At 44.8% G+C, this 22,162-nt stretch overlaps 1 protein-coding gene across 1 annotated transcript in view; it reads right to left on the bottom strand.

Annotated features, from left to right (window-relative positions):
* Positions 1 to 22,162, bottom strand: part of CCDC162P — a 48,838-nt gene that overhangs the window by 23,947 nt on the left and 2,729 nt on the right. The window contains exons 2-6 of the mRNA XM_023512437.1: positions 13,699 to 13,811; positions 12,932 to 13,067; positions 12,473 to 12,676; positions 5,625 to 5,696; positions 17 to 209 (exon numbers count right to left, since the gene is read on the bottom strand). Of these exons, the coding sequence (XP_023368205.1) occupies positions 17 to 209; positions 5,625 to 5,696; positions 12,473 to 12,676; positions 12,932 to 13,067; positions 13,699 to 13,811 (718 nt within the window). The remainder of the gene's footprint in view (positions 1 to 16; positions 210 to 5,624; positions 5,697 to 12,472; positions 12,677 to 12,931; positions 13,068 to 13,698; positions 13,812 to 22,162) is intronic.

Below are 22,162 nucleotides of genomic sequence, written 5' to 3'. Positions count from 1 at the left end.
AAAAAAACCCTCTCACCCTTGTCTTTCTCAATGTAATGGCTGGCCACGAGCAGCAGCTCCGCCTCCAGCTCCGTGAGATCGCGCAAGGCCTCCTGGTACATGACATACACCCCTTGCTGGTCCTGGGTGTGGACACAGCCCGCTCCTACACTGTAGAAGTCATCCTGGTTCTCCACTTCTGAGAACTCCATGAATTGGACACTGTGGACCTGGGGGAGGAAAGCCAAGCCGTTACTGGAAGAGGGAGAGCTGTGTTTTGCCAGCCCCAAAGGGCCGAGCAGCAGGCTGCGGCTCCCACCGCCGGGCTGTCAGCACGCGGCTGTAAGCATTCTGGATGCGGACACAACTGTATGCAGAAAACACATACGAACAAAGAAATACATTAACGAAGAACACTGGCAGGGAGAGAGAGCTCCTGAGGTGGATAACCAGCTGATGCGTTTGTTTTTCTGTTTAATTCAGCAGTAACTAGGAAAAGACAGGCAACCGAGCCTGGGGTTGAAAGTGGTCTCTGGGGCTGGAATGGCTCCATTCTCACCCCGGCTCTGCCAGGACTGTACTCTCAGCCTCCATTTCCTCCTCTGTAGCGTGGGGACAGAGGAGACCTCATAGATAACCATAGCTGTGGGGTGTATGTGAGTGACACCGTGCGTGTGAGGCACTGGAGATTCATAACCATCAGCTGTTAAAAACGTTTTTGTTTTAATTCTGTAAGTACTTCTAAACTGCATTAGCATGTCTTAGCGATGAGTTGAATAGGGTCCCAAATTCAAGTAACCTGTGAACGAGGCCTTATTTGGAAATAGAAACTCTGCAGATGTAATCAAGTGAAGAGGAGGTCACACTGGGTTAGGATGGGCCCTACCTCAGTGACTGGGCATCCTTACAAAAAAAAGGAAATTTAGAGGCAGACATAAAGGGGAGAAGGCCATGTGAGGAAGAGGGAGAGATTATAGCATGAGCCAAAGCCTGCCAAGGGTTGCCAACAACTACCAAAAGCTAGAAGGGGCAAGGAGGGTTCTTTCTAGAGCCTTCAGACAAAGCACGCTCCTGCCCACACCTTGACTGTGGACTGTGGCCTTCAGAACCGTGAGAGGAAACATTTCGGTTGCTGGGAACACCCAGTTTGTGGTACTTTGTTATGGCAAACCAATACAAGCAGAAGTGTTTCAGTTATAATGTTATTTTTCTTAGACAACTGAGGATCTGCTACTTCCTGAAAGTCAGTATTCTAATAATAATTATAATGTCAAACTCCCTTCTCTCCTGTCCTCAACCCTCCAAACTCCCTCCCTCCTGGGCCCAGTCTCCTCTCACTCTCAGCAGAAACTTCTCCACTTCACCACCCCGACACCCCCACTGTGCTCATGCCTCTCCTCCTCCTCCCCACAGCGGAGGGCGATGCGCTCCCTTCTCTAAGGCCATCCCCTCCACACCCCTTGACTCCTACTCCGGCCCACCTCATCTCAGCTGCAGCCTTTCTGCCTGGCACTGGAACGTGTGCATGTCCCTCCATTTTAAAACCTCCTCACATCCTTCCCCAGGTTCCACTCTGCGTCTCTCCTCTACCTCACAGGCCAGCCCCCCGGACATTATTTATCCCCTCTGTCTCCATTTCATCACCTCCTACTCTTCCAACCGTTCCCATCTGGCCCCTGTCCCCATCAAGCCACCAAACCATGCTCGCCAAGACCAACTTTGGCCCTTGCTCTACACCCAGCAAACTTTCTTCAGCTATTTCAGTCTCCCAGGAGCATCTGACACAGTTTGGGACTCTCAGTTTCTTGACTCGCTCTCTTCCCTGGGCATGGGGAACTCCGCATTCTCTTGGATCTTCCCAACTTTCCAGCCATTCCTTCTCTGACATCATGAAGTATATTTTTCTCTATCGGGTCATGAAATGATGCCAACACTCAAGCCCTAATCCCAGATCTTCATCTTTTTTCCTCCTCTATTCCTTCCCTAAGAGGTGGCATAGACTTTCACAGCTGAGATTACCACCTGTAGACCATTTGCTCCCAAACTTATGTCTCCAATTCAGGCCTCAGAGAGCTCTAGACCCACACACGCAAGAACCTATTTGACATCTTCCCCTGGGCATCTCAAAGACCCCTCAAATTAATGTAATCAAATAATTCAGTCTTCTCCCATTTCACTAAATCGCACCACCATACATCCACTTCCTCTAGAATGAATCATTCCTAATATCTCCTCTGGCTCACTCACCTTGTCCCATCTATCACCAAGTCCCATCTCTGGAATCCATCCACTTCTATTTTCACCACCTAGTTCCCTACTGCAAGCTATTATTATGTTTCCTAAGGACTGGTCTGGGAGCTTCTAAACTGGTCTAGCCTCTCAACTGTTCTATGTCCCCCCGGCCTGGGTGCTCCCTCTTCTCCCTCACAGCTGAAGGAGGAGCTTTTAGAAACACAGTTCTGATCGTGTCATCCCCTACCCACCTTTAACATCCTTAAAAGGCTTCTGATTGCTCACAGAGTAAAGAGAAAACTAATACAAGCAGAAGTGTTTCAAGCATAATGTCATTTTTCTTAGATAACTAGGATCTGCTACTTCCTGAAAGTCAGTATTCTAATAATAATTCTAATTTCAAACTTCTTTACTTTCCTCAAAGTAAAGAGAGTTGGCTCGGCGCCTATAGCTCAACCGGCTAAGGCGCCAGCCACGTACACCTAAGGTGGCGGGTTCGAATCCCCAGCCCGGACCCGCCAAACAACAATGATGGCTGCAACCAAAAAATAGCCGGGCGTTGTGGCGGGCGCCTGTGGTCCCAGCTACTTGGGAGGAGGAGGCAGGAGACTCGCTTGAGCCCAGGAGTTGGAGGTTGCTGTGAGCTGTAATGCCACGGCACTCTACCCAGGGCGACAGCTTGAGGCTCTGTCTCAAAAAAAAAAAAAAAAAAAAAAAAAACAAAGTAAAGAGAGTTAAGTAAAATGCGCCTCCCTCCCTCTATCCCGGTACCTCTCAGCTGAGGGTGCTTTTGTCACCAAAGGACCTTTGGCCATGTCTGGAGATACTTTTGGGTGTTGCAACTTAGGGGAGTTGCTGCTGGAGCATCTAGTGGGTAGAGGCCAAGGATGAGTGCTGCTTAGTATTCATGATGTGTAGGATACCACACGCAACAAAAAATTACCAGGCCGCAAAAGTCAATAATGCAAGGTTGGTTCAATTTTACATCACTGTCTATGTAATAGACAGTGTATATCTAATGGTACTTGCAAATGGCCCATGGGGCTTGCTGTGTCCCAGCCACTCCTGTCTCCTTTCAGTGTCCTGTGGGTGCCATGCTCCCTCTGGCCACACATGCTTTGTGTGGGCTGTCCCCATTCTGTGCAAACATCTCCCTGTCCTCCTCTTCACCTAGTTAGAGCCTTTTCACCTTCCTACTTCAGCTCAGTCATCACTTCCATAGAAACTTCCCCCACTGGTGCGTCTTTATAGTACCAAATCTCCCTATCCCTCTTTCCAGGAACTTACTTATGTCACTGCTTTACATTTATTTATGTAATTTTGACCAATATTTGTCTCACTGGATTAGAATGTTCTATAAAGTCAAAGAACACATCTATGTCCAAGACTGTGTTCCCAGGCTTAGCACGGGGCTTAACACACAGTAGGTGCTTAGAAACTATGTTACATTAAAAAAATGATAAATAAACATATGACGATATTAAAGGTTCTCGATAATTTTACACCTAGGTTTCTTTGAGTCTATAATTTAGGATATATACCTGTGCTTTTAATATATGCCAGTCAAAAACCCTGTGTTTTTCCCTCATAAATTCTAATCTTATATCACTAAGTCTAACATACACATTCTATATTGGGATGCTGATGCCCAGGGTGGTTCTTGAGGGAAAAAAAAACACCTTATTCTTTTCATATACAAAACACATATATGCAAATGAATATATGGCATATCTCTGGTGTAAACATTTCTTGGGGGATATTAAGAAAAGAAGTATAAAAAGAGAATTTGTGGGGGAAGCCATCATGAAAAAAAGGTTAGGAAACATTGGCTTTGTTTTTTAATATTTTATATGTGTGTGTATTATTATGGTAAAATACATATCACATAAAATTTACCATATTTACACATACAGTGACATTAAGTACATTCATATTGTTGTGTAACTGTGGTGCCTGTGGCTCAAAGGAGTAGGGCACCGGCCCCATATGCCGGAGGTGGTGGGTTCAAGCCCAGCCCCAGCCAAAAACTGCAAAAAAAAACCCCAAACAAAACCAATATTGTTGTGCAACCATCATTAACATCTGTGTCCAGAATTATTCTCATCTTGCAAAACTGAAAATCTGTACCCACTATACCTGTGGTCCCCAACTCCCAGGCTACAGACCAGTATTGGTCTGTAGCCTGTTAGGAAGTAGACTGCACGGCAGGAGGTCAGCTGCTGTGAGCACAGCAAGCTAAACTTCACCTGTATTTACAGCCGCTCCCCACTGGTCCATCACCCCCTGAGCTCTGCCTCCTGTCAGATCAGTGGCAGCATGCGATTCTCACAGGAAGGGGAACCCTACTGAAACTGCACATGTGAGGGATCTAGGTTGCAGGCTCGTAAGAATTTGATGCCTGGCTCAGTGCCTATAGCTCAAGCAGCTAAGGTGCCAGCCACATACACCAAAGCTGGCAGGTTCGAATCTGGCCCAGGCCTGCCAGACAACAATGACAACTGCAACCAAGAAATAGCCAAGCATTGTGGCAGGCGCCTGTGGTCCCAGCTACTTGGGAGGCTGAGGCAAGAGAATGGCTTAAGCCCAGGAATTGGAGGTTGCTATGAGCTGTGATGCCACAGCACTCTACCCAGAGTGACAGCTGAAGGCTCTGTCTCAAAAAAAAAAAAAAAAAGAGAGAATCTGATGCCTGATGATCTGAGATGAAGCCGAGACACTGACGTTAGTGCTAGGGAGTGGCTGCAAATATAGATTCTCATTAGCAGGGAGGTTTGACTGCACAGAGACCATAATAAGTCAATTACTCATGGACTCATTATCAAAACCATATCAAAACCCTATCAGTGAATGGCAAGTGACAATTAAGCTGCATCTGGTGGCAGGCTATAAGTCAGAACTGGACACCTATTTTAATCCGCATGTGGCCCACCCATTATTTTCTTTGCCACTTCATCTGTGCCTCTTTCCTGCACTGGGCTCACGTCTCAGTCGCAGCTTTGGTAAGCTCGCAAGCTACCTTCACAAAAATGAGTAAAAAACAAACTCGCTGGAGCGCTTCTTTGCAAAGGAGGAAAAGACCCACTGGTGACACATCAGAGACTCTAAGACTGCCAACAAAATGAGAGCTGCATTTGAGAGAAAATATCAAGAGTCCTACTTAAATTCTTCCTTCATGGTGACAGGTGATTCACATTCTCCAAGCCCACTATGCGGTGACCTGCTACCCAACAAAGCCATGAATCCTTCCAAACTGCTTTGCCGCTTGGAGACTAACCACCCAGCATTAACAGACAAGCCTTTGGAGTTTTTCAAAAGGAAAAACATGAATGTGAAGAACAGAGGCAACTATTGAAGGCCACCCCTTCATCAACTGTGTCTGCAGTGAAAGCATCACTCTTAGTGGCTGACCATACCGCTGAAGCTAAGAAGTCTTCACAATTGGTGAAGAGTTGATCCAGCCTGCTGCTGGGGACATTTTCCATGAGCTTTAAAGGGAGGCCACAGTTCAAAAGGAGGCACATGTTCCTCTTTCTTCTGGGACCATAACTAGATGAATTGATGAAACAGTCAAGGATACACAGTTGTTAGAGAGGGTTAATGAGTATGATATGCAATCCAGGGCAATGAGTCTATCGGTGTTGACAATAAGGCAACAATGCTTGTTTTTGTGTGCGATATTTTCAGGAGAATGTGCAGAGGATATGTTACATCCACTTTTGTTGCCAACCCTCACCACAGCTGCAGAACTAGTCAAGGCTTTGAATGGTTACATATCAGGAAAACTGAACTGGTCATTTTGTGTCAGTAGATCATGGACAGAACGGCTGCCGTGACTAGATACCTCTCTCATTTCAATACTCAGGTTAAGGAGGTTGATTCTGAATGTGAGTCTGCACACTGTGTCATCCATAGAGAAGCCCTGGCTAGCTGAAAAATGGCACCAGAGCTAAACAACGTTTTTTAGGGTGTGATTAAAATTAATAACCACATTAAGGTACATGGCCATCTGTTTGGGCAGCTCTGTGAGATGAATGCAGAGGATACAGGTCTCCTCTTATGACACAAGGGAGCTTCCTACAGGCTGATCACTGGCCAGAGTCTCTGAGTTAGGAGAGCTGCTCCAGAAGTTTAGAAAAATGTCACCACTGGCAGCACATTTCGGTGACACATAATGGGTTGCAAAACTTGCTTACTTGTGTGACGAATTCAACCTGCTCAATGAACTCAATCTGTCTCTTCAGGGGAGAATGACGACTGTGTTCAAGTCAGCAGGTAAAGAGGCTGCACTCAGAGTTAAACCAGAATCCTGTGGGTGAGGAGTGGACACTGGGATTTTCTACACATTTCAAACACTAGTAGAGATTTTGAAAGAGACTGAGCCATGGCCACCTTTCTCCCAGCGAGGGCGTGATCACCTCAGTTCGCAAAAGAGTCTAAGCATTACCTCCCAGTCACAAAGACCCCTGAACTGGGAAGGAATGGAGCCATGACCTACTTGTGAATAAGCCAAGTGAATCAACTTTGTGCTAGAAGAGGAACAATTGCTTGAGATCGCAAATGGCGGTAGCCTTAAAGATAAGTTTGAAACAACTTCAAATCTCCATGTGTTCTAGACTGAAGTCGACGTGGCATATCCTGAGATTGCCACAAAAGCACTGAAAAGCCTGCTTCCGTCCCGGCAGCCTATCTTTGTGAACCAGGGTTTTCAGCAGTGATAACCACCAAAACCAGATTCCAGACATGAGCAACACACTGTGTGTGTCACTGTCTCCTACCACCCCCACACAGGACTGTCTAGTTGTAGGAAAATAAGTTCAGGGCTCTCACTGATTCTGCATTATGGTGAATTGCACAGTTATTTCATTTGATATTACAATGTAATGCTAATAGAAATAAAATGCACAATAAATGTAATGCCCTTGAATCATCTGAAAACATTCCCCTCTACCCCCATCTGTGGAAAAATGGTCTTCCATGAAACCAGTCCCTGGTGCCAAAAAGGTTGGGGACCACTTCACTAAACAATGGCTCCCCATCTTTCCCTCCTTGCAGCCCCTGGAAACCACCATTCTGCTTTCTGTCTCTGTGAATCTGACAACTCTGGGTAGTCATATTAATGGGCCCCTGCAGTATTTGTCTTTTTGTGATGGGCTTATTTCACTTTGCATAATGCACTCAAGGTGGATTCGTGTTGCCACACGTGTTTGGGGAATTTCCTTCCTGTTTAGGGCTGAATTATTAGGTTCCATAGCACCTACACACCCACTTTGCCTCGTCTGTGGACGGACACGTGGATTCCTTCCACCTTTGGCTGCTGTGAACAGAGGCATACAAATATCTTTTTGAATTCCTGACTTCAATTCTTTTGGGTACATAACCAGAAGTAGAATTGCCAGATTACATGGTAACTCTATTTTTATGTTTTGAAGACCTTCTATATCATTCGCCATAGTGGCTGCATCCGTTTACCTTCCCACCAACAGTGCCAATGTCTCCATATCCTCACCAGCGCTATTTTTCTTTCCTTTCCTTTTTTTTTTTCAGATAGAGTCTCAAGCTGTCGCCCTGGATAGAGTGCGGTGGTGTCATAACTCACAGCAGCCTCCAACCCTTGGGCTCAAGCAATCCTCTTGCCTCAGTTTTTCTATTTTCACCTCACTTTTGCTCAGGCTGGTCTCAAACTCATAAGCTCAAGCAATCTACTCACCTCAGCCTCTCAGAGTGCTGGGATTACAGGTGTGAGCCACCGCAATTGGCCTGCACTATCATTTTCTGTTTTCTTAAATATATATGTCTAGATAGATAGATAGATAGATAGATAGATGTTAAGAAAAACAATCTGATTTTCTAATTTGTTACCCACGAGTCCTTTAAACTATGGCTCCCAATCTTTCGTCTCACATCTATTCATTCTTATAAAAGCCTGTGCTTACAGTATCAAGTTCAATTTTTATGTGCCATTATGTCTGTTATGTTCTAGATTCTTAATCACGCAAGCAGAAAGTTAAAAGCCTTCTAATGAGTAAAAGTGTGAGCATTTCTAAATGACAACAATGGTTCAGAATAGTTCATCAAAAAGATATCTCAGAGTTAGGCGTTTCTCTAGCAGGATGTTGTTTCCTTTTGCTTTGTGTTGTTCTTTAGTCATAAAAGCTTTTAATAACTAGGAGCTTGCTTTGACTAGAATTCTAAGAGTGAAATTATCACTTCTTTCAAAATGATTGGTACCAGCAGAAAAAGAGAGAGGATGCTAAGGAAATGACACGTTGCATACAGAAATTAAATAGTCTTAAATTTATAAATGACCACGCTGGCTCCTATTGGTGTTTAGCAACTGTCTCATTATATGAAAGGAGCTCTCCTTTGAGGAAAGAGGGGCAATTTAATGTGTTATACTTTATCCACTTTACTGGAAAAGACCTTTCCAAATGCTCTTGTTCAGAGGAATTCTGTAAGACTTTCAGGATTCCAAAGCTGATAGAAAACAATAGGATTGTCAACTTGCCTACTCCAATGCCACCGTCTGTTTAAATGGTCATGGTTCACTGTCCCGCCCCATGCCCCAGAGTTCAGATCTCCATATAAGCATTCATGTTCCTTCTCTTTCTGCTAGACTTTGCACAGGAGATGCACTTCAAAGATCAGATGGCCAAATTGCTTCACGCAGGGTTATGGCCTAGTCACTATGACGTTTCCTTATTTCCTTTTTAATTGTTTTCACAGTCATGTGGAAAACGCTCCTGCTAAAAGTTTTGTTCTGGAGAGTTGATCCTTCAATATTATGCTTGGAGGAGGAGCAGAAAGGAGAAGGTAATAATTCCCTGTTTGGGTATAAAATATGATCTTAGGAACAATTCATATATTTTCAAGTCTGAAAATTAACTGAAGTCAAGGTAACGCCTTGCAGAATTACGGGAGTAATTCAATTACAAGGTAGCTCCTTGCTGATGCATGGCCCATCTTTCTTTCATTTCAACCTTAGCTTCTGCCATCACTTGTTAATGTGAATTTCAGGCATCTTAGTAATATAGATAATATTTTTTGGGCTAGTTTACCTTTTTCTAAATCATCTTACATTAATTTCAGATAACAATAGTTCAGCCCCCAAATCCCATCAAAATCTGTTGAATGAATGACTCAATCCATGGGCTACAATCTTTTAAAAAGAAAATCAAAGATCTCATCTCTTCTACCTGTCCTCTTAGTTTGCTAATTGTTCTGCATTTGAACAGCGAGATATACTTTGCAAAACACTGTCACGTCCATGGTCTTTTTGTGATCTCACAAGCAGGTATTGCGTATCTACTGCATGGAAGGCACATAGCCAACTCTCTACTACTTCCTTTTGCCACCGGAACATCTCATAAGCATCTGAAACGTTTCACATTCTGAACTGAGATAGTACTGATCTTCCTGACAAATCTGCTCCAGCCATATCTCAGTTGATGACAACTCAAAACTTTCAAATCCTCAGGCCAAAACTTTGGAATCAAACTTGACTTCTCTGCCTAGAAATCATCTAGGCATTGTGGAATTGAACATTTGTTAATACTAGCCCAAGACTTTCCTCAGGGGATCAAATACTCTGGGCCCAGGGAAAGGAAAGGGGTCTCCATCTTAGGCATTTCTCTGAGGTATGGTAAGCCCAGTAGTCTTACTGCCAGCAGGCCTGGTGCTGGGGCTGGTGAGATCAGCATGACAGATTAGCACCTGTGCCTGCCGTTCCTGCACAGGAAAGGATCACACTAACCAGGCCAAGGTACCCTGAATGCTTACAAGACCACACCCATGGGGTGTAGCTAAACCCCATGGTCCTATTAAAGACTGACAACAGGCCACTTCCTTGAGTGGTTTTCTCAAGGTACACTGAAGTAATAGCAGCTGAGAGCTTTTCATGGTACTGTAATCCCTGTAATTAATGAGGGCGTAGGAAAGTAATATTTCTTTACTCCTGAGAAGTTCCTCCTACAATGGGGCAGGATAGTATTTGTCTCTTCCACCTCACCCCAGAATAAACAGGGATGGGGTGGGAGAAAGGGCTTGTTGGTAAAAGAAAAAAAAAATATGTATATATTTAAAATTCTGTATGTGGCTATTAATATGCTAATAGACATTATATATACATATGTATTTTTTATATATATGGCAGTATATGTCAGTATGCTAATAGACATTATTATAACGTATATATGTGTATATATATATATAGGATCCAACATATCTGCATAAGTAGGATCAACACTAGTAAGACAAAGATGTATTTGTTTCATAGGTGTGTTTGTTTTCTTTTTTTCTTTTTTCTTTTTTTTTGAGACGGAGCCTTAAGCTGTCCCCCTGGGTAGGGTGCTGTGGCATCAGAGCTCACAGCAACCTCCAGCTCCTGGGCTCAAGCAATTCTCCTGCCTCTGCCTCCCAGGTAGCTGGGACTACAGGCACCTGCCATAATGCCCAACTATTTTTGGTTGTAGCCATCATTGTTGTCTGGCGGGCCCGGGCTGGATTCGAACCCGCCAGCTCAGGTGTATGTGGCTGGCGCCTTAGCTGCTTGACCCACAGGCGCAGAGCCAGGTGTGTTTGTTTTTAAAGTGGCTAAACCGTCCTCTCTAGCTCCAGTGAGGGGCAAACTCAGCCTAAGGAGCCGGGATCCCGGGGAGAAGGCAGCGGGGTAGAGGAGGATCTGAGAGGAAGTCTGGGTGGTGAGGGGACGGGAGTTGGGAGTGCTTGTTAGGAGAGAAGTGCACAGAGGGGAGGGAAGGGTATAAAGGTGGGCCTCTAGGTGACTGGGGTGGGGAAGGAAGAAAACACTTCCTAGTATCTGTAGCTGAACTGTGCAGTGCGGCAGCCTCTTGATACCAGCTGCTAGTGAGCATTTGAAATGCAGCTTTTCCAAGCTGAAATGTGCTGTCCATATCAAACATACATCAGATTCTGAAGACTCAGGATAACAAATGCATACTATCTTATCAATGACTTCTTAGTAATGATTACACATGGAGATTATAGCATCTTACATTGTGCTACACATACTATCAGAATTCATATCACATGTTTCTTTGTTCTTATTTTCTGGCCCCTAGACAAATTTAAATTCTGTATGTGGCTTGCATCATATTTCCATCAGACTGTACTGCTCTGAACTGTGAGCACACGAATGACAGTTAACTCTAAGATTTTCTAGACATGGCAGGCCTAAGTCAGGAATCACACTAGCTTAGAATAAGACTTGCTGGGCTCAGCGCGATGGCTCACACCTGTAATCTTAGCACTCTAGGAGCCCCAGGTGGGTGGATCACTTGAGCTCGGGAGTTCAAAGCCATCCTGAACAAGAGTGAAACCCGTCATCATGGCAGGCACCTGTTAGTTCCAGCTACTCAGGAGACTGAGGCAAGAGATAGCTTGGGCCCAAGAGTTTCAGGTTGCTGAGAGCTAGGATGCCACAGCACTCTACTGAGGGCAACAAAATAGGACGCTGTCTCAAAAAAAAAAAAAAAAGACTTTCTAGAGTAGCTAAATAGATTTTATTTTTCACATTTGGTAATCTAAAATTTTTAAGAAGATAAAATTCATATTAACGTTTAGCTCCAGGAATAAGTTTTCTAGAGGGTTGAGACTGAAATATTACAAGAGCGTCTAAAATAGGCCCATAAAATGTAGGCATTCTCTGCTTTATTCCCAAAGAAGGGGAGTTAATATGAATTTTTTCTTATTGGGCTTTTGTTAGGAAGGGCTGAAAATGTATAGACTTTGTAGAAAAACATGTTCCCGAGCCATGAAAAGCGCCAAGGGGCAAGTAGGTTTTCGGGTGGAGGGATAAAAGATTTTTTTATTGTTCGGCTTTTTCAAATCTTTTCTACATCTGTTTTTTAGTCTACTTTTTTTTTTCCATTAGGGGCTTAGAAAATAGGCAAGAAGTAAAGAGATATCTCTAGGAATGCTGGGGCGGGTCTTACAAGAGCTTCTCTGACAGGATGTGGCTCTCAGGCCAGGATAACAGAAATGGTCCCCCGTGTTCTGAAATAGCTCCCCAACATCACGGCCTCCAATCCTGCTTTTAGGGTACTCTCTGCCTGTGTCTTGATCTCAAGCAGGCATCGTGGGGGGGGGGTGTGTGGTTAAAAGCCATTTCCCCTTTTACTACATTTTTTTAAGCCATTTTCTCTTAAGAAACTCCCACCTGTTACTTTATTACATTAACTGATTCCAGGTGCTAAAAAGAGGGAGGCCGATGGTCAAGGAAGAAAGCCCCAGGAGGATGGCTCACCGAGCGCTCAGCAGGTGTCCCATGGACATAGTGGTGAGATCCCAGGCCATGCGAGGTGCCCAAGCCTCCTTCGGCTATATTTACCCGGGAACTCGCTTCCCTGGTAGGGACCAGGTTCCCTGAAACCGAGGTAAGGCCCGAAGCATTGATTGTCAGGGTTCGCTCCACAGATCTGAAGTAGTTCAGAATTCCTAAGCAGGTGCGCTGCAGCAAAGGAAGAACAGAATCAGGAGCCCGTCTCTGCCCTGCCCTGCCCTGCCCTACAGAGAAAACCTGATGAGAGCCTTAAGGGCGGCAGGTCGACCCCACTGTGGAGAAAGGAACAAACTGCCCCGGAAAGGGCCTGAGTTCGTGTTTAAAAAAAAAAACAAAGGGGAAAAGCTTAAAAATGCTCTGCTGTTGCAATAGCAGAACCGTTCTTTTCTAGACAACCAGGCTTTTCTGCTGTCAGCCGCATACCTGGAGTTCCCTGATGCGCAGGTGGCGCAGATACAGAAAGGACAAGTAGGCCCATCTTGTGAGGACAGGATTCCTGTCACTGGGCTGGGGGCCACCATCCAAGCCCAGCAACCGCAGCATCATCGCATAGCTGTACCTTTAGCAGCAGAGAGATTTAATAATGCCTTTCACTTCAAGTTGGTTCAGAAAATTCACATACAAATTGAAGTCATTGTATTTAACTTCAAGGAGTTTCATGATCACTTCCCTTTAAAAATGTATGGAAGGGAAAATAATTATATGTATATAAATATAAAAAGAAATTTCTCTTAGCCATTACTCTCATTAAAAACATAGTTTTCTAACCTGTTTTGACAGTCCTTCATTCTGACATCAATTTTTTTTTTTTAAAGAGTCTCAAGCTGTCGCCCTGGGTCAGAGTGCCGTGGTGTCATAGCTCACGGCAACCTCAGACTCCTAGGCTAAAGCGATTCTCTTGCCTCAGCCTCCCAAGTAGCTGGGACTACAAGCTCCCGCCACAACGCCCAGCTATTTCGTGGTTGTTGTTGTTGCAGTTGTCATTGTTGTATTAGCTGGCCTGGGCTGGGTTTGAACCTGCCAGCCTTGCTGTATGTGGCCGGTGCCCTACCCACTGAGCTTCGGGCACCGCCCCGACATCAAATATTTTTGAGTTAACATGTAAACTACATATTAATCAGACACTCAGTTTCCCCTCACAGTGTTTTAATCCACTTCCTTGAGTCATTAATAAAATGATTTAATTTTACCCTGTCTCTTTGTTCTGCTTGAAGGGCCGGTCAGGGTGTTGGCTGAGACTTATCGGTGCTAAGTCATTTTCACTTTGTTCCGTGGAGAGCTCACCATCCTTTGTATTCTCAGTCTATCAAGAAATTAGCATCAGTTGAATTATGGAAACATTGCAATATTATTAACAAAATCACAGTTGGGTCATAGCAAAAAAAGAAAAAGTAAACCTCAAAGATAAATGTATTTAGATGAGTAAATAGAAGAACGTCTTGCTCCATTTCAACCTGATACATAAAAATCTAGATTTCGGCAATGAACTTGGGAAGTCCCTGTTTTTACATAAACAATGCTTTGTTTTATGAAGTGTTCACAGCTTTTAAATAGCAGCCACCCATTTTCTTGCCTTTTGCGTGATTCACTTTACAAAAGTCGATATACACATTTTTCAAGAAAGTACATGCTTAGAACTTGAACCTCTCTAGACTTGTTCTACACAGAGAGCACAATGGATTAAGACCCTCTTTCTACTTATTAGCTATGTGATTTAGTCATTTAAAGTCTTGAGGCTGTTTTCACATTTGGAAAATGGTATGATAATGAAAAATGATAATAAGTTGCTGTGAGCATGAAATAACAGAATGTGTATAAAGCCTCTGGCGTAGTTCCTGGGGGTGCTGAAGAAGCTACTTTTCGTGAATGGCAGTACTGTGGTCAGTCAGCCCTGTGGGATCCGTCACAGCACTCATGGGTGACACTTATTTCCACAGTCATTGTCCGTCCCTGCTGCTGAGGAGGATGTGGTCATACACATATCCTTGCCAGGGCCCAGGGGAAATGGTGATGAGGGTAATGTTTGTTTGTGGTCCAGCCCCAGCCCTCTGGGCAGCCTCTTAGTTGCCCTCTCTGCCTGTCCCTGGGCATACACCCCATTCTCCTAAGCTGTGCTCTTTCAGAATAGCGCTAGTCCCCACAAAAGCACTGAGTGGCAATGCCTGAGGCTACAAACCCCTCCGGGTCACTTAGAATCTAATAGTTGGTTCTTGGAATTCCACGTTCTCCTGGTAGAAACTGACAGTTTTTCCCCAATAGCCATTTTCCTCTTTTCCTACAGTAATTAAATATTTATCTTGGCACCCAGCCACCCACATAAAAATGACATTTCCAAGCCTCTCTGGTAGCTGGGTGTACCCATGTGACTGACAGAATTGGAGTCAAAGTGCCATGTTGAAGCTTCTGGGAATTTCCTGGCAGAGGTGGCCTTCCCATCCCTGTTCTCCATCCTGATACTTAGAGTGTGGATGTGACAGCTGGAGTGCCTGCCCGGACCCAGTGTTGATCTCCAATATGGAGGCTGTGTGTGTTAAAACTTCAGGATAGATGGAGCTGATGCCTGAGGACGCCTCCGAGCAGAGCTGCAGCGCTGGCTCCTACTTCCTACCCCAGATGGTGATATGAGGGGCTGTGACATTATCACACACAGCTTCTGGTCCATGGATCCTGGCCTATACTAACTCCCATAGCCCTTAGTATGGTCTTTTGCTATAATACAGGGGCACTTCAGGCCTCAGGAAACAGAATCTCTTCCCCTCTCTCTCTGACTTTCTCCTGCCCGCCTTTCACCTGTCCAAAGCAGGACCCTAATCTGATTGTGGGTCATAAAACCCTCATTCCAGAGAGGGTGCTCCCCCATCCCCTGGAGGAAGGAATGCTACCAAGAGAGGCCCGGAAGAATCCAAACAGGCAGGTCTTGCTGGGTGTCCCCACTCAGCCTATTAGTATTAGATCACACCCTTTTGTCCAGTTGTCCATGCTGCAAGCATGCCTATCCCAGGAAGTCTCCACAAAAGGTTCAAGAGCACAGGGCTAAGTGAACATCTGAACAGTTGGACACACGGAGGCTGACGGGAAGGTGAACAAGAACTCATCCCCATGCTGGGAGGGTAGTGCACCCCAACTCCAGGGGACAGAAGCTCTGGCTCTAGGGACCCCTTCAGACTTTACCCTGTGTATCTCTTCATCTGGCTGCTTTTAAAATATCCTTGGTAATAAACTGACAACTGTGTTTCCTTCAGTTCTCTGAGCAGTTCTAGCAAATTAGTTGAAACTGAAAGGGAGGTCATGGGAACCCCAACTTGAAGCCATGGGGAACCACAGCTGTTCCTGAGGCCTAGACTTGCAATAGGTAGAAAGGAGGGGTGGTCTGGTCTCCAGCTGTCTCCAGGTAGACGGTGTAGGAACTGAATTAGAGGCGGCCTCTGCAGAATCGATGACTTGCTTGGTGTGTGGGGAGAAACAGCCCCACATTTGGTCACAGAAGCCTCCTGTGCTGATTATTGTAGTGGTGAGAGAGCAGAGGAAAAACAGTTTGAGTTGGTTTTTCCCCACCCAGGGAGAGAGAGAAATTTTCATCTCCTTTAATCCTCTGTCATTTTTTTTTACTGTGACCAACAGCCAAACCTAATTTTAAGCAATACTGTCCTCAAGACTCTAAAGTTAGATTACCAGGCTTCATAATCGGCAGCGGGGAAGGAAAATGTTGACAGGAGTGTTCAGAAGAATGGGCGAGAGTCGAAGTAGCCGGCCAGGTAACGCGAGTGGTTGCCCAGTGAGCAGAGTTAGCGCCTGTCTGCTCCAGGCCTGTGGCTCTGGTGTATTTCTGTGTAAATGTCCCACAAGCCTGGGACCGGAAAAGACTCCGGGAGGTGATGTGGCACATGCTTGTTCCTTGCAACAGACACACAAGATCGTCATTCCAAAGTGAAGAACACGGTCTTGTTTTCTGTTTTTTTAATTGTAGGAGAATATATACTCGATTAAGGGAGCTGAATTTTGCCAATTCCTGTGAATTTAGGGTGAGAGTGTCCTGTGAGCCTTTTGCATCCTGGGCCCGCAGAGCTCTCAAAGTTGAAGTTCAACTTTGCCCGATGTAGTCCCAGAAGGGAGGCAGTGAGCAAACCCTTTCTCTGATGGGACTGTGACCTTTACAGCCTCTTCTAAAAATTACCCAGAATTACGTAGGACAGAACAGAAGGTGACGTCAAGTGGCAGTGGAAGACATTGGAATGGATGACAAAAGCCCCACTGGCTGGGCAGACTGCCAGGAAGAAAGGAGGGAGCATGGAGAGACTGGGATAAGGAAAACCGCGAGAGCCCAGCATCCTCCAGGAACAGGGAGACAGCCACGGCCCACAGAGGAAGCTTAGGAGATACCAAAAGTCCAGGAGTCTATTTCCTCGGGGAACCAGAGACAGGGCAGGCAAACAGAGGGCTGCTCAGAATCAGAAGGTCAACGCCATCTCTGTTCACTCTTTGTTCCTTGGGTAGGTAAATCCTCTGACCTTTACTCCGACACGTGGCTCTTTGCCAACATGACCAAATTCATGTATTTTGACAGTTCTTTAATTCCCAGTGATTACGAATCTCATTTTATTTCTCCTGGGAAGTCGGCAGGGGCAATGGAGTGGGGGGAGGATGGGACAAATAATTAGAGGGGACTGAGTGTATTATTTATTTCCCACACCCCAAATGTCTACAGCTGAGGTGTGTTTATCCACACACACACACACACACACACACACACACAAAGACTAAAGGACATATACCAAATATTAATAATACTGTTGCTATTTTAGATGGTCTAATAATGAATGATTTTTATTTTCTTCTTCGTACTTTTCTATATTTTCTGAATTTTCTATCATAAATATATGTCACCATGGTCATCAGAAAATGTTTGTTGTTAGAAGTGAAAGTTCTATTGAACTTGATGAGGAGAACCAGGAAAAGGTGTTTTATGTTTCCCTGAACTTCTTGCACTTTGGAGCTTCTTGATACAACCCCATTTTTGTGACAGCACATCTGTTCTCTCCATATGTCACATTGTCTCTGGAAGACGAGGGAGCAGTAATACAGACAGGGACACACAGTGGCCCCCTCCTTCCCTCCTTGGTGTGGCCAGTGAGGAGATTCAAAGAAAGAGGTTCTACCATGGCTCCCTGACCCCGTCGCCTGGAGGCCGTGTTTTCTGCTGTTCACCACTCCATAAAGTTAAGGAACAGTGCAAGAATTAAACCATATCTTTAAAATAAAAATACGATATTATGCTATATCTTTAAAAGTAGTATGTAATGTCCCTAAGTAGCCACTTTGATAAACATATACTTTCTTGGGGAAAGGCATTGTACACAACTTGATTTGACAGAATTATAATTCCAGACGACCCACACAGGCCTGGCTGGTCCATTCGGTCTTTTAACTGGACTTATAGTTAAATTATTTTTAATTTTTTTCTGGGGAATATAAATGAATGCAGTCCATTTTGAGCAGAATTATCTCTTTCTAGTTATAATTGTAACTAATTAGCAATTATAAGAAAATTTGACATTTCTTTATTCTCTAATCTCTGATTTTTAAGTACATCTGGAATTAGAACTGTGTTGAAAGAAACAGGGGCCGGCCTTCAATGCTAATGGCAAGTAGAAGGTCACTTCAAAGTGTGATAGAAACATTACAAATATCATCAATGTTTGGATAAATATGTTCAGTCTGAAAATGGATAAGGCACTCTCGTAAGCTGGGAAATGGTACAACCACTTCAACAGGATGAAAAATTTTGGCTCGGCGCCTGTGGCTCAAGCGGCTAAGGCGCCAGCCACATACACCTAAGGTGGCGGGTTCGAATCCCCAGCCCAGGCCCACCAAACAACAATGATGGCTGCAACCAGAAAATGGCCAGGCGTTGTGGCGGGCGCCTGTAGTCCCAGCTACTTGGGAGGCTGAGGCAGGAGACTTGCTTGAGCCCAGGAGTTGGAGGTTGCTGTGAGCGTGATGCCATGGCACTCTACCCAGGGGGATAGCTTGAGGCTCCGTCTCAAAAAAGAAAAAAAAAAAGAAAAATTTTGAACATGTATATTCTGTAACCCAGAAAATCCACTCCTAAATATCTTCTCTTAAAAAACCCACAGGCTCATAAGAAAGTTCGTTAGGCATGGTTTTCGTAGGGGGGAAATGGCGACAAGGGTCCGTAGTGGGGAGGGCCTGTGTAATCTGTAGTATACAACACAATACAATTGAGCCTTTAAAAAGAACTGCAGATCTTCACATCATGTTTGTTGTTGGGTGAAAAAAGCAAGTTGCAGAAAGATACCCACAGAGTGTGACGCATTGTTTATATATACATTTAAAACAAAATTATCCTCTACGCATTTTATGGACACATATATATGCATATAAATGCATTTAAAAGGCTCAGAGCAATAACTGTATTTGCCTCTAGGGAGATGGAATGAGGCCCGGCATGATGAGAGTAGCCAAAGGGCAATTGGACTTTTCAGTAATGTTTCACTTTTTTATATGTATTTATTACTTATGTAGTTTTTTTTTCTCTTTTTTTGAGACAGGGTATCACTCTGTTGTCTAGCCTAGAGTGCCATGCCCTTAGCCTAGCTCACAGCAACCTCAAACTCCTAGATTCAAGCGATCCTCCTGCCTCAGTCTCCCCAGTATCTGGGACTACAAGGCACCCACCATACCTGGCTAATTTTTCTATTTTTAGTAGAGATAAGGTGTCATTCTTGCTCAGACTGGTCTCCAACTCCTGAGCTTAAGTAATCCACCCACCTTGTCCTCCCAGAGTGCTAGGATTACAGGCATGAACTACCATGCCTGGCCATTACTTCTGTAGTTTAAGAATTAATTTTTAAAAACTCTTTAAAGAGGGGCTGGGCAGGTGGATTGCCTGAGCTCAGGAGTTTGAGACTGCCTGAGCAAGAGTGAGACACCATTTCTACTAAAAATAGAAAAACTAGCTGGGTGTTGTGGCAGGTGCCTGGAGTCCCAGCCACTCAGGAACCCGAGGCAAGAAGATCACTCGAACCCCGGAGTCTGAGGTTGCTATAAACCATGACACCATGGCACTCTATCCACCGTGGCAGAGCGAGACTCTGTCTCAAAATATAAAGTAAAATAAAACAAACTTCCTAAAGAGAAGAACAGTAACAGTGGAGAAATCTGGCAAACGTCACTACTAGTTTGGCCAAGTGAGCAAGGTGAACATCACCAGTGATGAGCCACATTGACGTCCTGTTCTCTTATTAGGATGGGATGTGATGAGAACATTCAGTCTCTGTGATAGTCTTCTTCCCCCAAATCCATAACCCCCGGTGTAACCATTTAAGGAAAAAAAATCAGATAAGCTCAATCTAGGGAATGTCCTACAGGTGACCTGGCTTGTATTCCTAAAGACTGTCAAGGTCATGATAAATAAGGAAAGACTGAGAAACTGCCACAGACCAGAGGAGACTGGGGAGGTGTGAGGATTAGAGGCAATGGCAGGACCCTGGACAAGATTTGCAAGCAGAGATATGACACTGATGGAAAAATTGGTGAAATCCAAAAGAAGTCAAGTTCAGTCAGCAGTAATGCACCAGTGTCGGTTCCTCAGGCCTGACAAACACCACAGCCATGTAAGATGCTAATGCACAGAACAGGAGAAATCGGGTCAGGGCTGTCCAGGACTCTCTTGTACCATCTTTGCAGCTGTTCCATTTATTAACTGTTTATTTTTTAATCCTGAAAGAAAGGTTACTAGTGAATGGTATTCACCAAAAAAAAAATGCTCAGAAGTTGTTCTGAAGTTGCCCTAAAATTAGTGATTCCATTCTCTCAGCCCTGTCCCCGTGGACGGTCCTAGGAGGTTTGTTTTTCCTCCATGCAGAGGCCCTTAAGAAAGTGATTTGTCGCAAGGTATTAGTTGCCACTTGTCAACTTCAGAATCAGGACCTGAGCAGCATACAGATGCTACAATTCATACTCGACTGCTACATGCTTGCCAAACAGAACTTTAAGATTCATACCCACATTCCTGTGACTCCTCCAGCTGTCGCATTGGTACTTAATTCTAATCTGATCTGACTGGCATTTACCATTCAGAATGGCAACATGCTGCTCTCAGGGTCCTAAGACAGCCTGAAGTGACTCTTGGACAAAGCAGAAATACTCGAAGAGGCCACAAAGTAACATCCATGGAAAAATGTGAAAAAAAGTGGAAAATATTGGCTATTACCTCAGAATTTTCTTCCTTCAGCAGGTGCTGTTTTCTGTTCCCTGCTTGGAACACTCCTTTCCAGGCTGTTTGCATGGCCAGCTCCTTGTCACTCATTACGTTCAACCCAAATCCTCCCCAGCCCCGAGAGCTTGCGATCTTGCTGGCCTCTAATCAGGCATTGTTCTCCAGTCCCTGTGGTTTCTTCCTGGCACTCACAAGTTAGAATAGCTTCCCTTCTTAGTTCAATTATTTATTGTATGTTGTTTCCAAGGGCAGAGACTGGGTCTGTTTCATCCCCTGAGCTGAGTAAAATTCCTGACTCAAAGACAGAGTCCCTGTAATTATGACCAAATGAATGAGAAACTGGAACACTTTCATGAGACTAATATGCAGGATGATTTTTCTCCCCTCGAGCCCCACCTCGGGCTCTGAAAATCTATGCGTATTCTAAGTCTCTTCATGCCCTATTTACCATAATTCAACCTGAAAATGCAGCACTCATATTTTTCTTCCTTTGGACAATTCCAAGAACATTTATAAGTCAGTGAAAAGCCAGAGGAAATAGTTTTTTTTTTTTTTCTTCTCTTTTTAACATTTGGGAAACTGTATTCAGAACAGATTTTGGTGAAAGCACAGACCACATCCTATCAGTCCGTGACTTTCCACCCCCACTGCGAGTGGAAGGACAGTCATGGAGAAAAGAGTTAATTCTCCCTCCCTGCATGGCGGGGAGGGGGGGAGCAGAAACCTCCCCTTCTCCCATTTCTATCACAGCTTCTCGTGCTGTGGCCCTAACTGGCTGCTTTCTGCCATTCGGCACTTACCTGGTCCGTCCCCTCCTGCTGTCACTGTGCATTCTTTTCACTGGCACAGTCATCCTACAGAGGTACCTTTGTCCCCTAAGTGCCCATGGGCACTGCTACAACTCAGTCACCGGCGGGCAGGCCACACCCTGGACCTTCTCATTTCTCCACCATTCCAGACATGAAGCTCTTCCTCTCTGACTCTTTTGCCTCCTCCTCTCCCTTCGCTCCTTTTTTTTTTCTTTTGAGACCAAGCCTCAAGCTATCCCCCTGGGTAGAGTGCTGTGGCATCACAGCTCACAGCAACCTCCAATTCCTGGGCTCAAACGAGTCTCCTGCCTCAGCCTCCCAAGGAACTGGGACTACAGGCGCCCGCCACAATGCCTGGCTGTTATTTTGGTTGCAGCCATTATTGTTGTTTGGCGGGCCCGGGCTGGATTTGAACCCGCCACCTTAGGTGTATGTGGCTCGCGCCTTAGCCACTGGAACCACAGGCACCGAGCCAGAGGGGATGATTGATAATTAATCTCTCTTTCTCTATTCCCCGCAGCTCTTCCACTGTTTGTTGTTTCATTTTCCTACTCCTACTGCTTGGGACTAAAGAAAAATAAGCAAGTCTTTTTAAAAAAACTGAAT

This window comes from Otolemur garnettii, unplaced genomic scaffold (assembly GCF_000181295.1).
Source record: "Otolemur garnettii isolate 467f Iridium unplaced genomic scaffold, OtoGar3 scaffold00002, whole genome shotgun sequence".
Taxonomy (NCBI): Eukaryota; Metazoa; Chordata; class Mammalia; order Primates; family Galagidae; genus Otolemur; species Otolemur garnettii.
The sequence above is the reverse complement of the archived record's forward strand: the minus strand, read 5'-3'. Positions and strand labels throughout refer to the sequence as shown.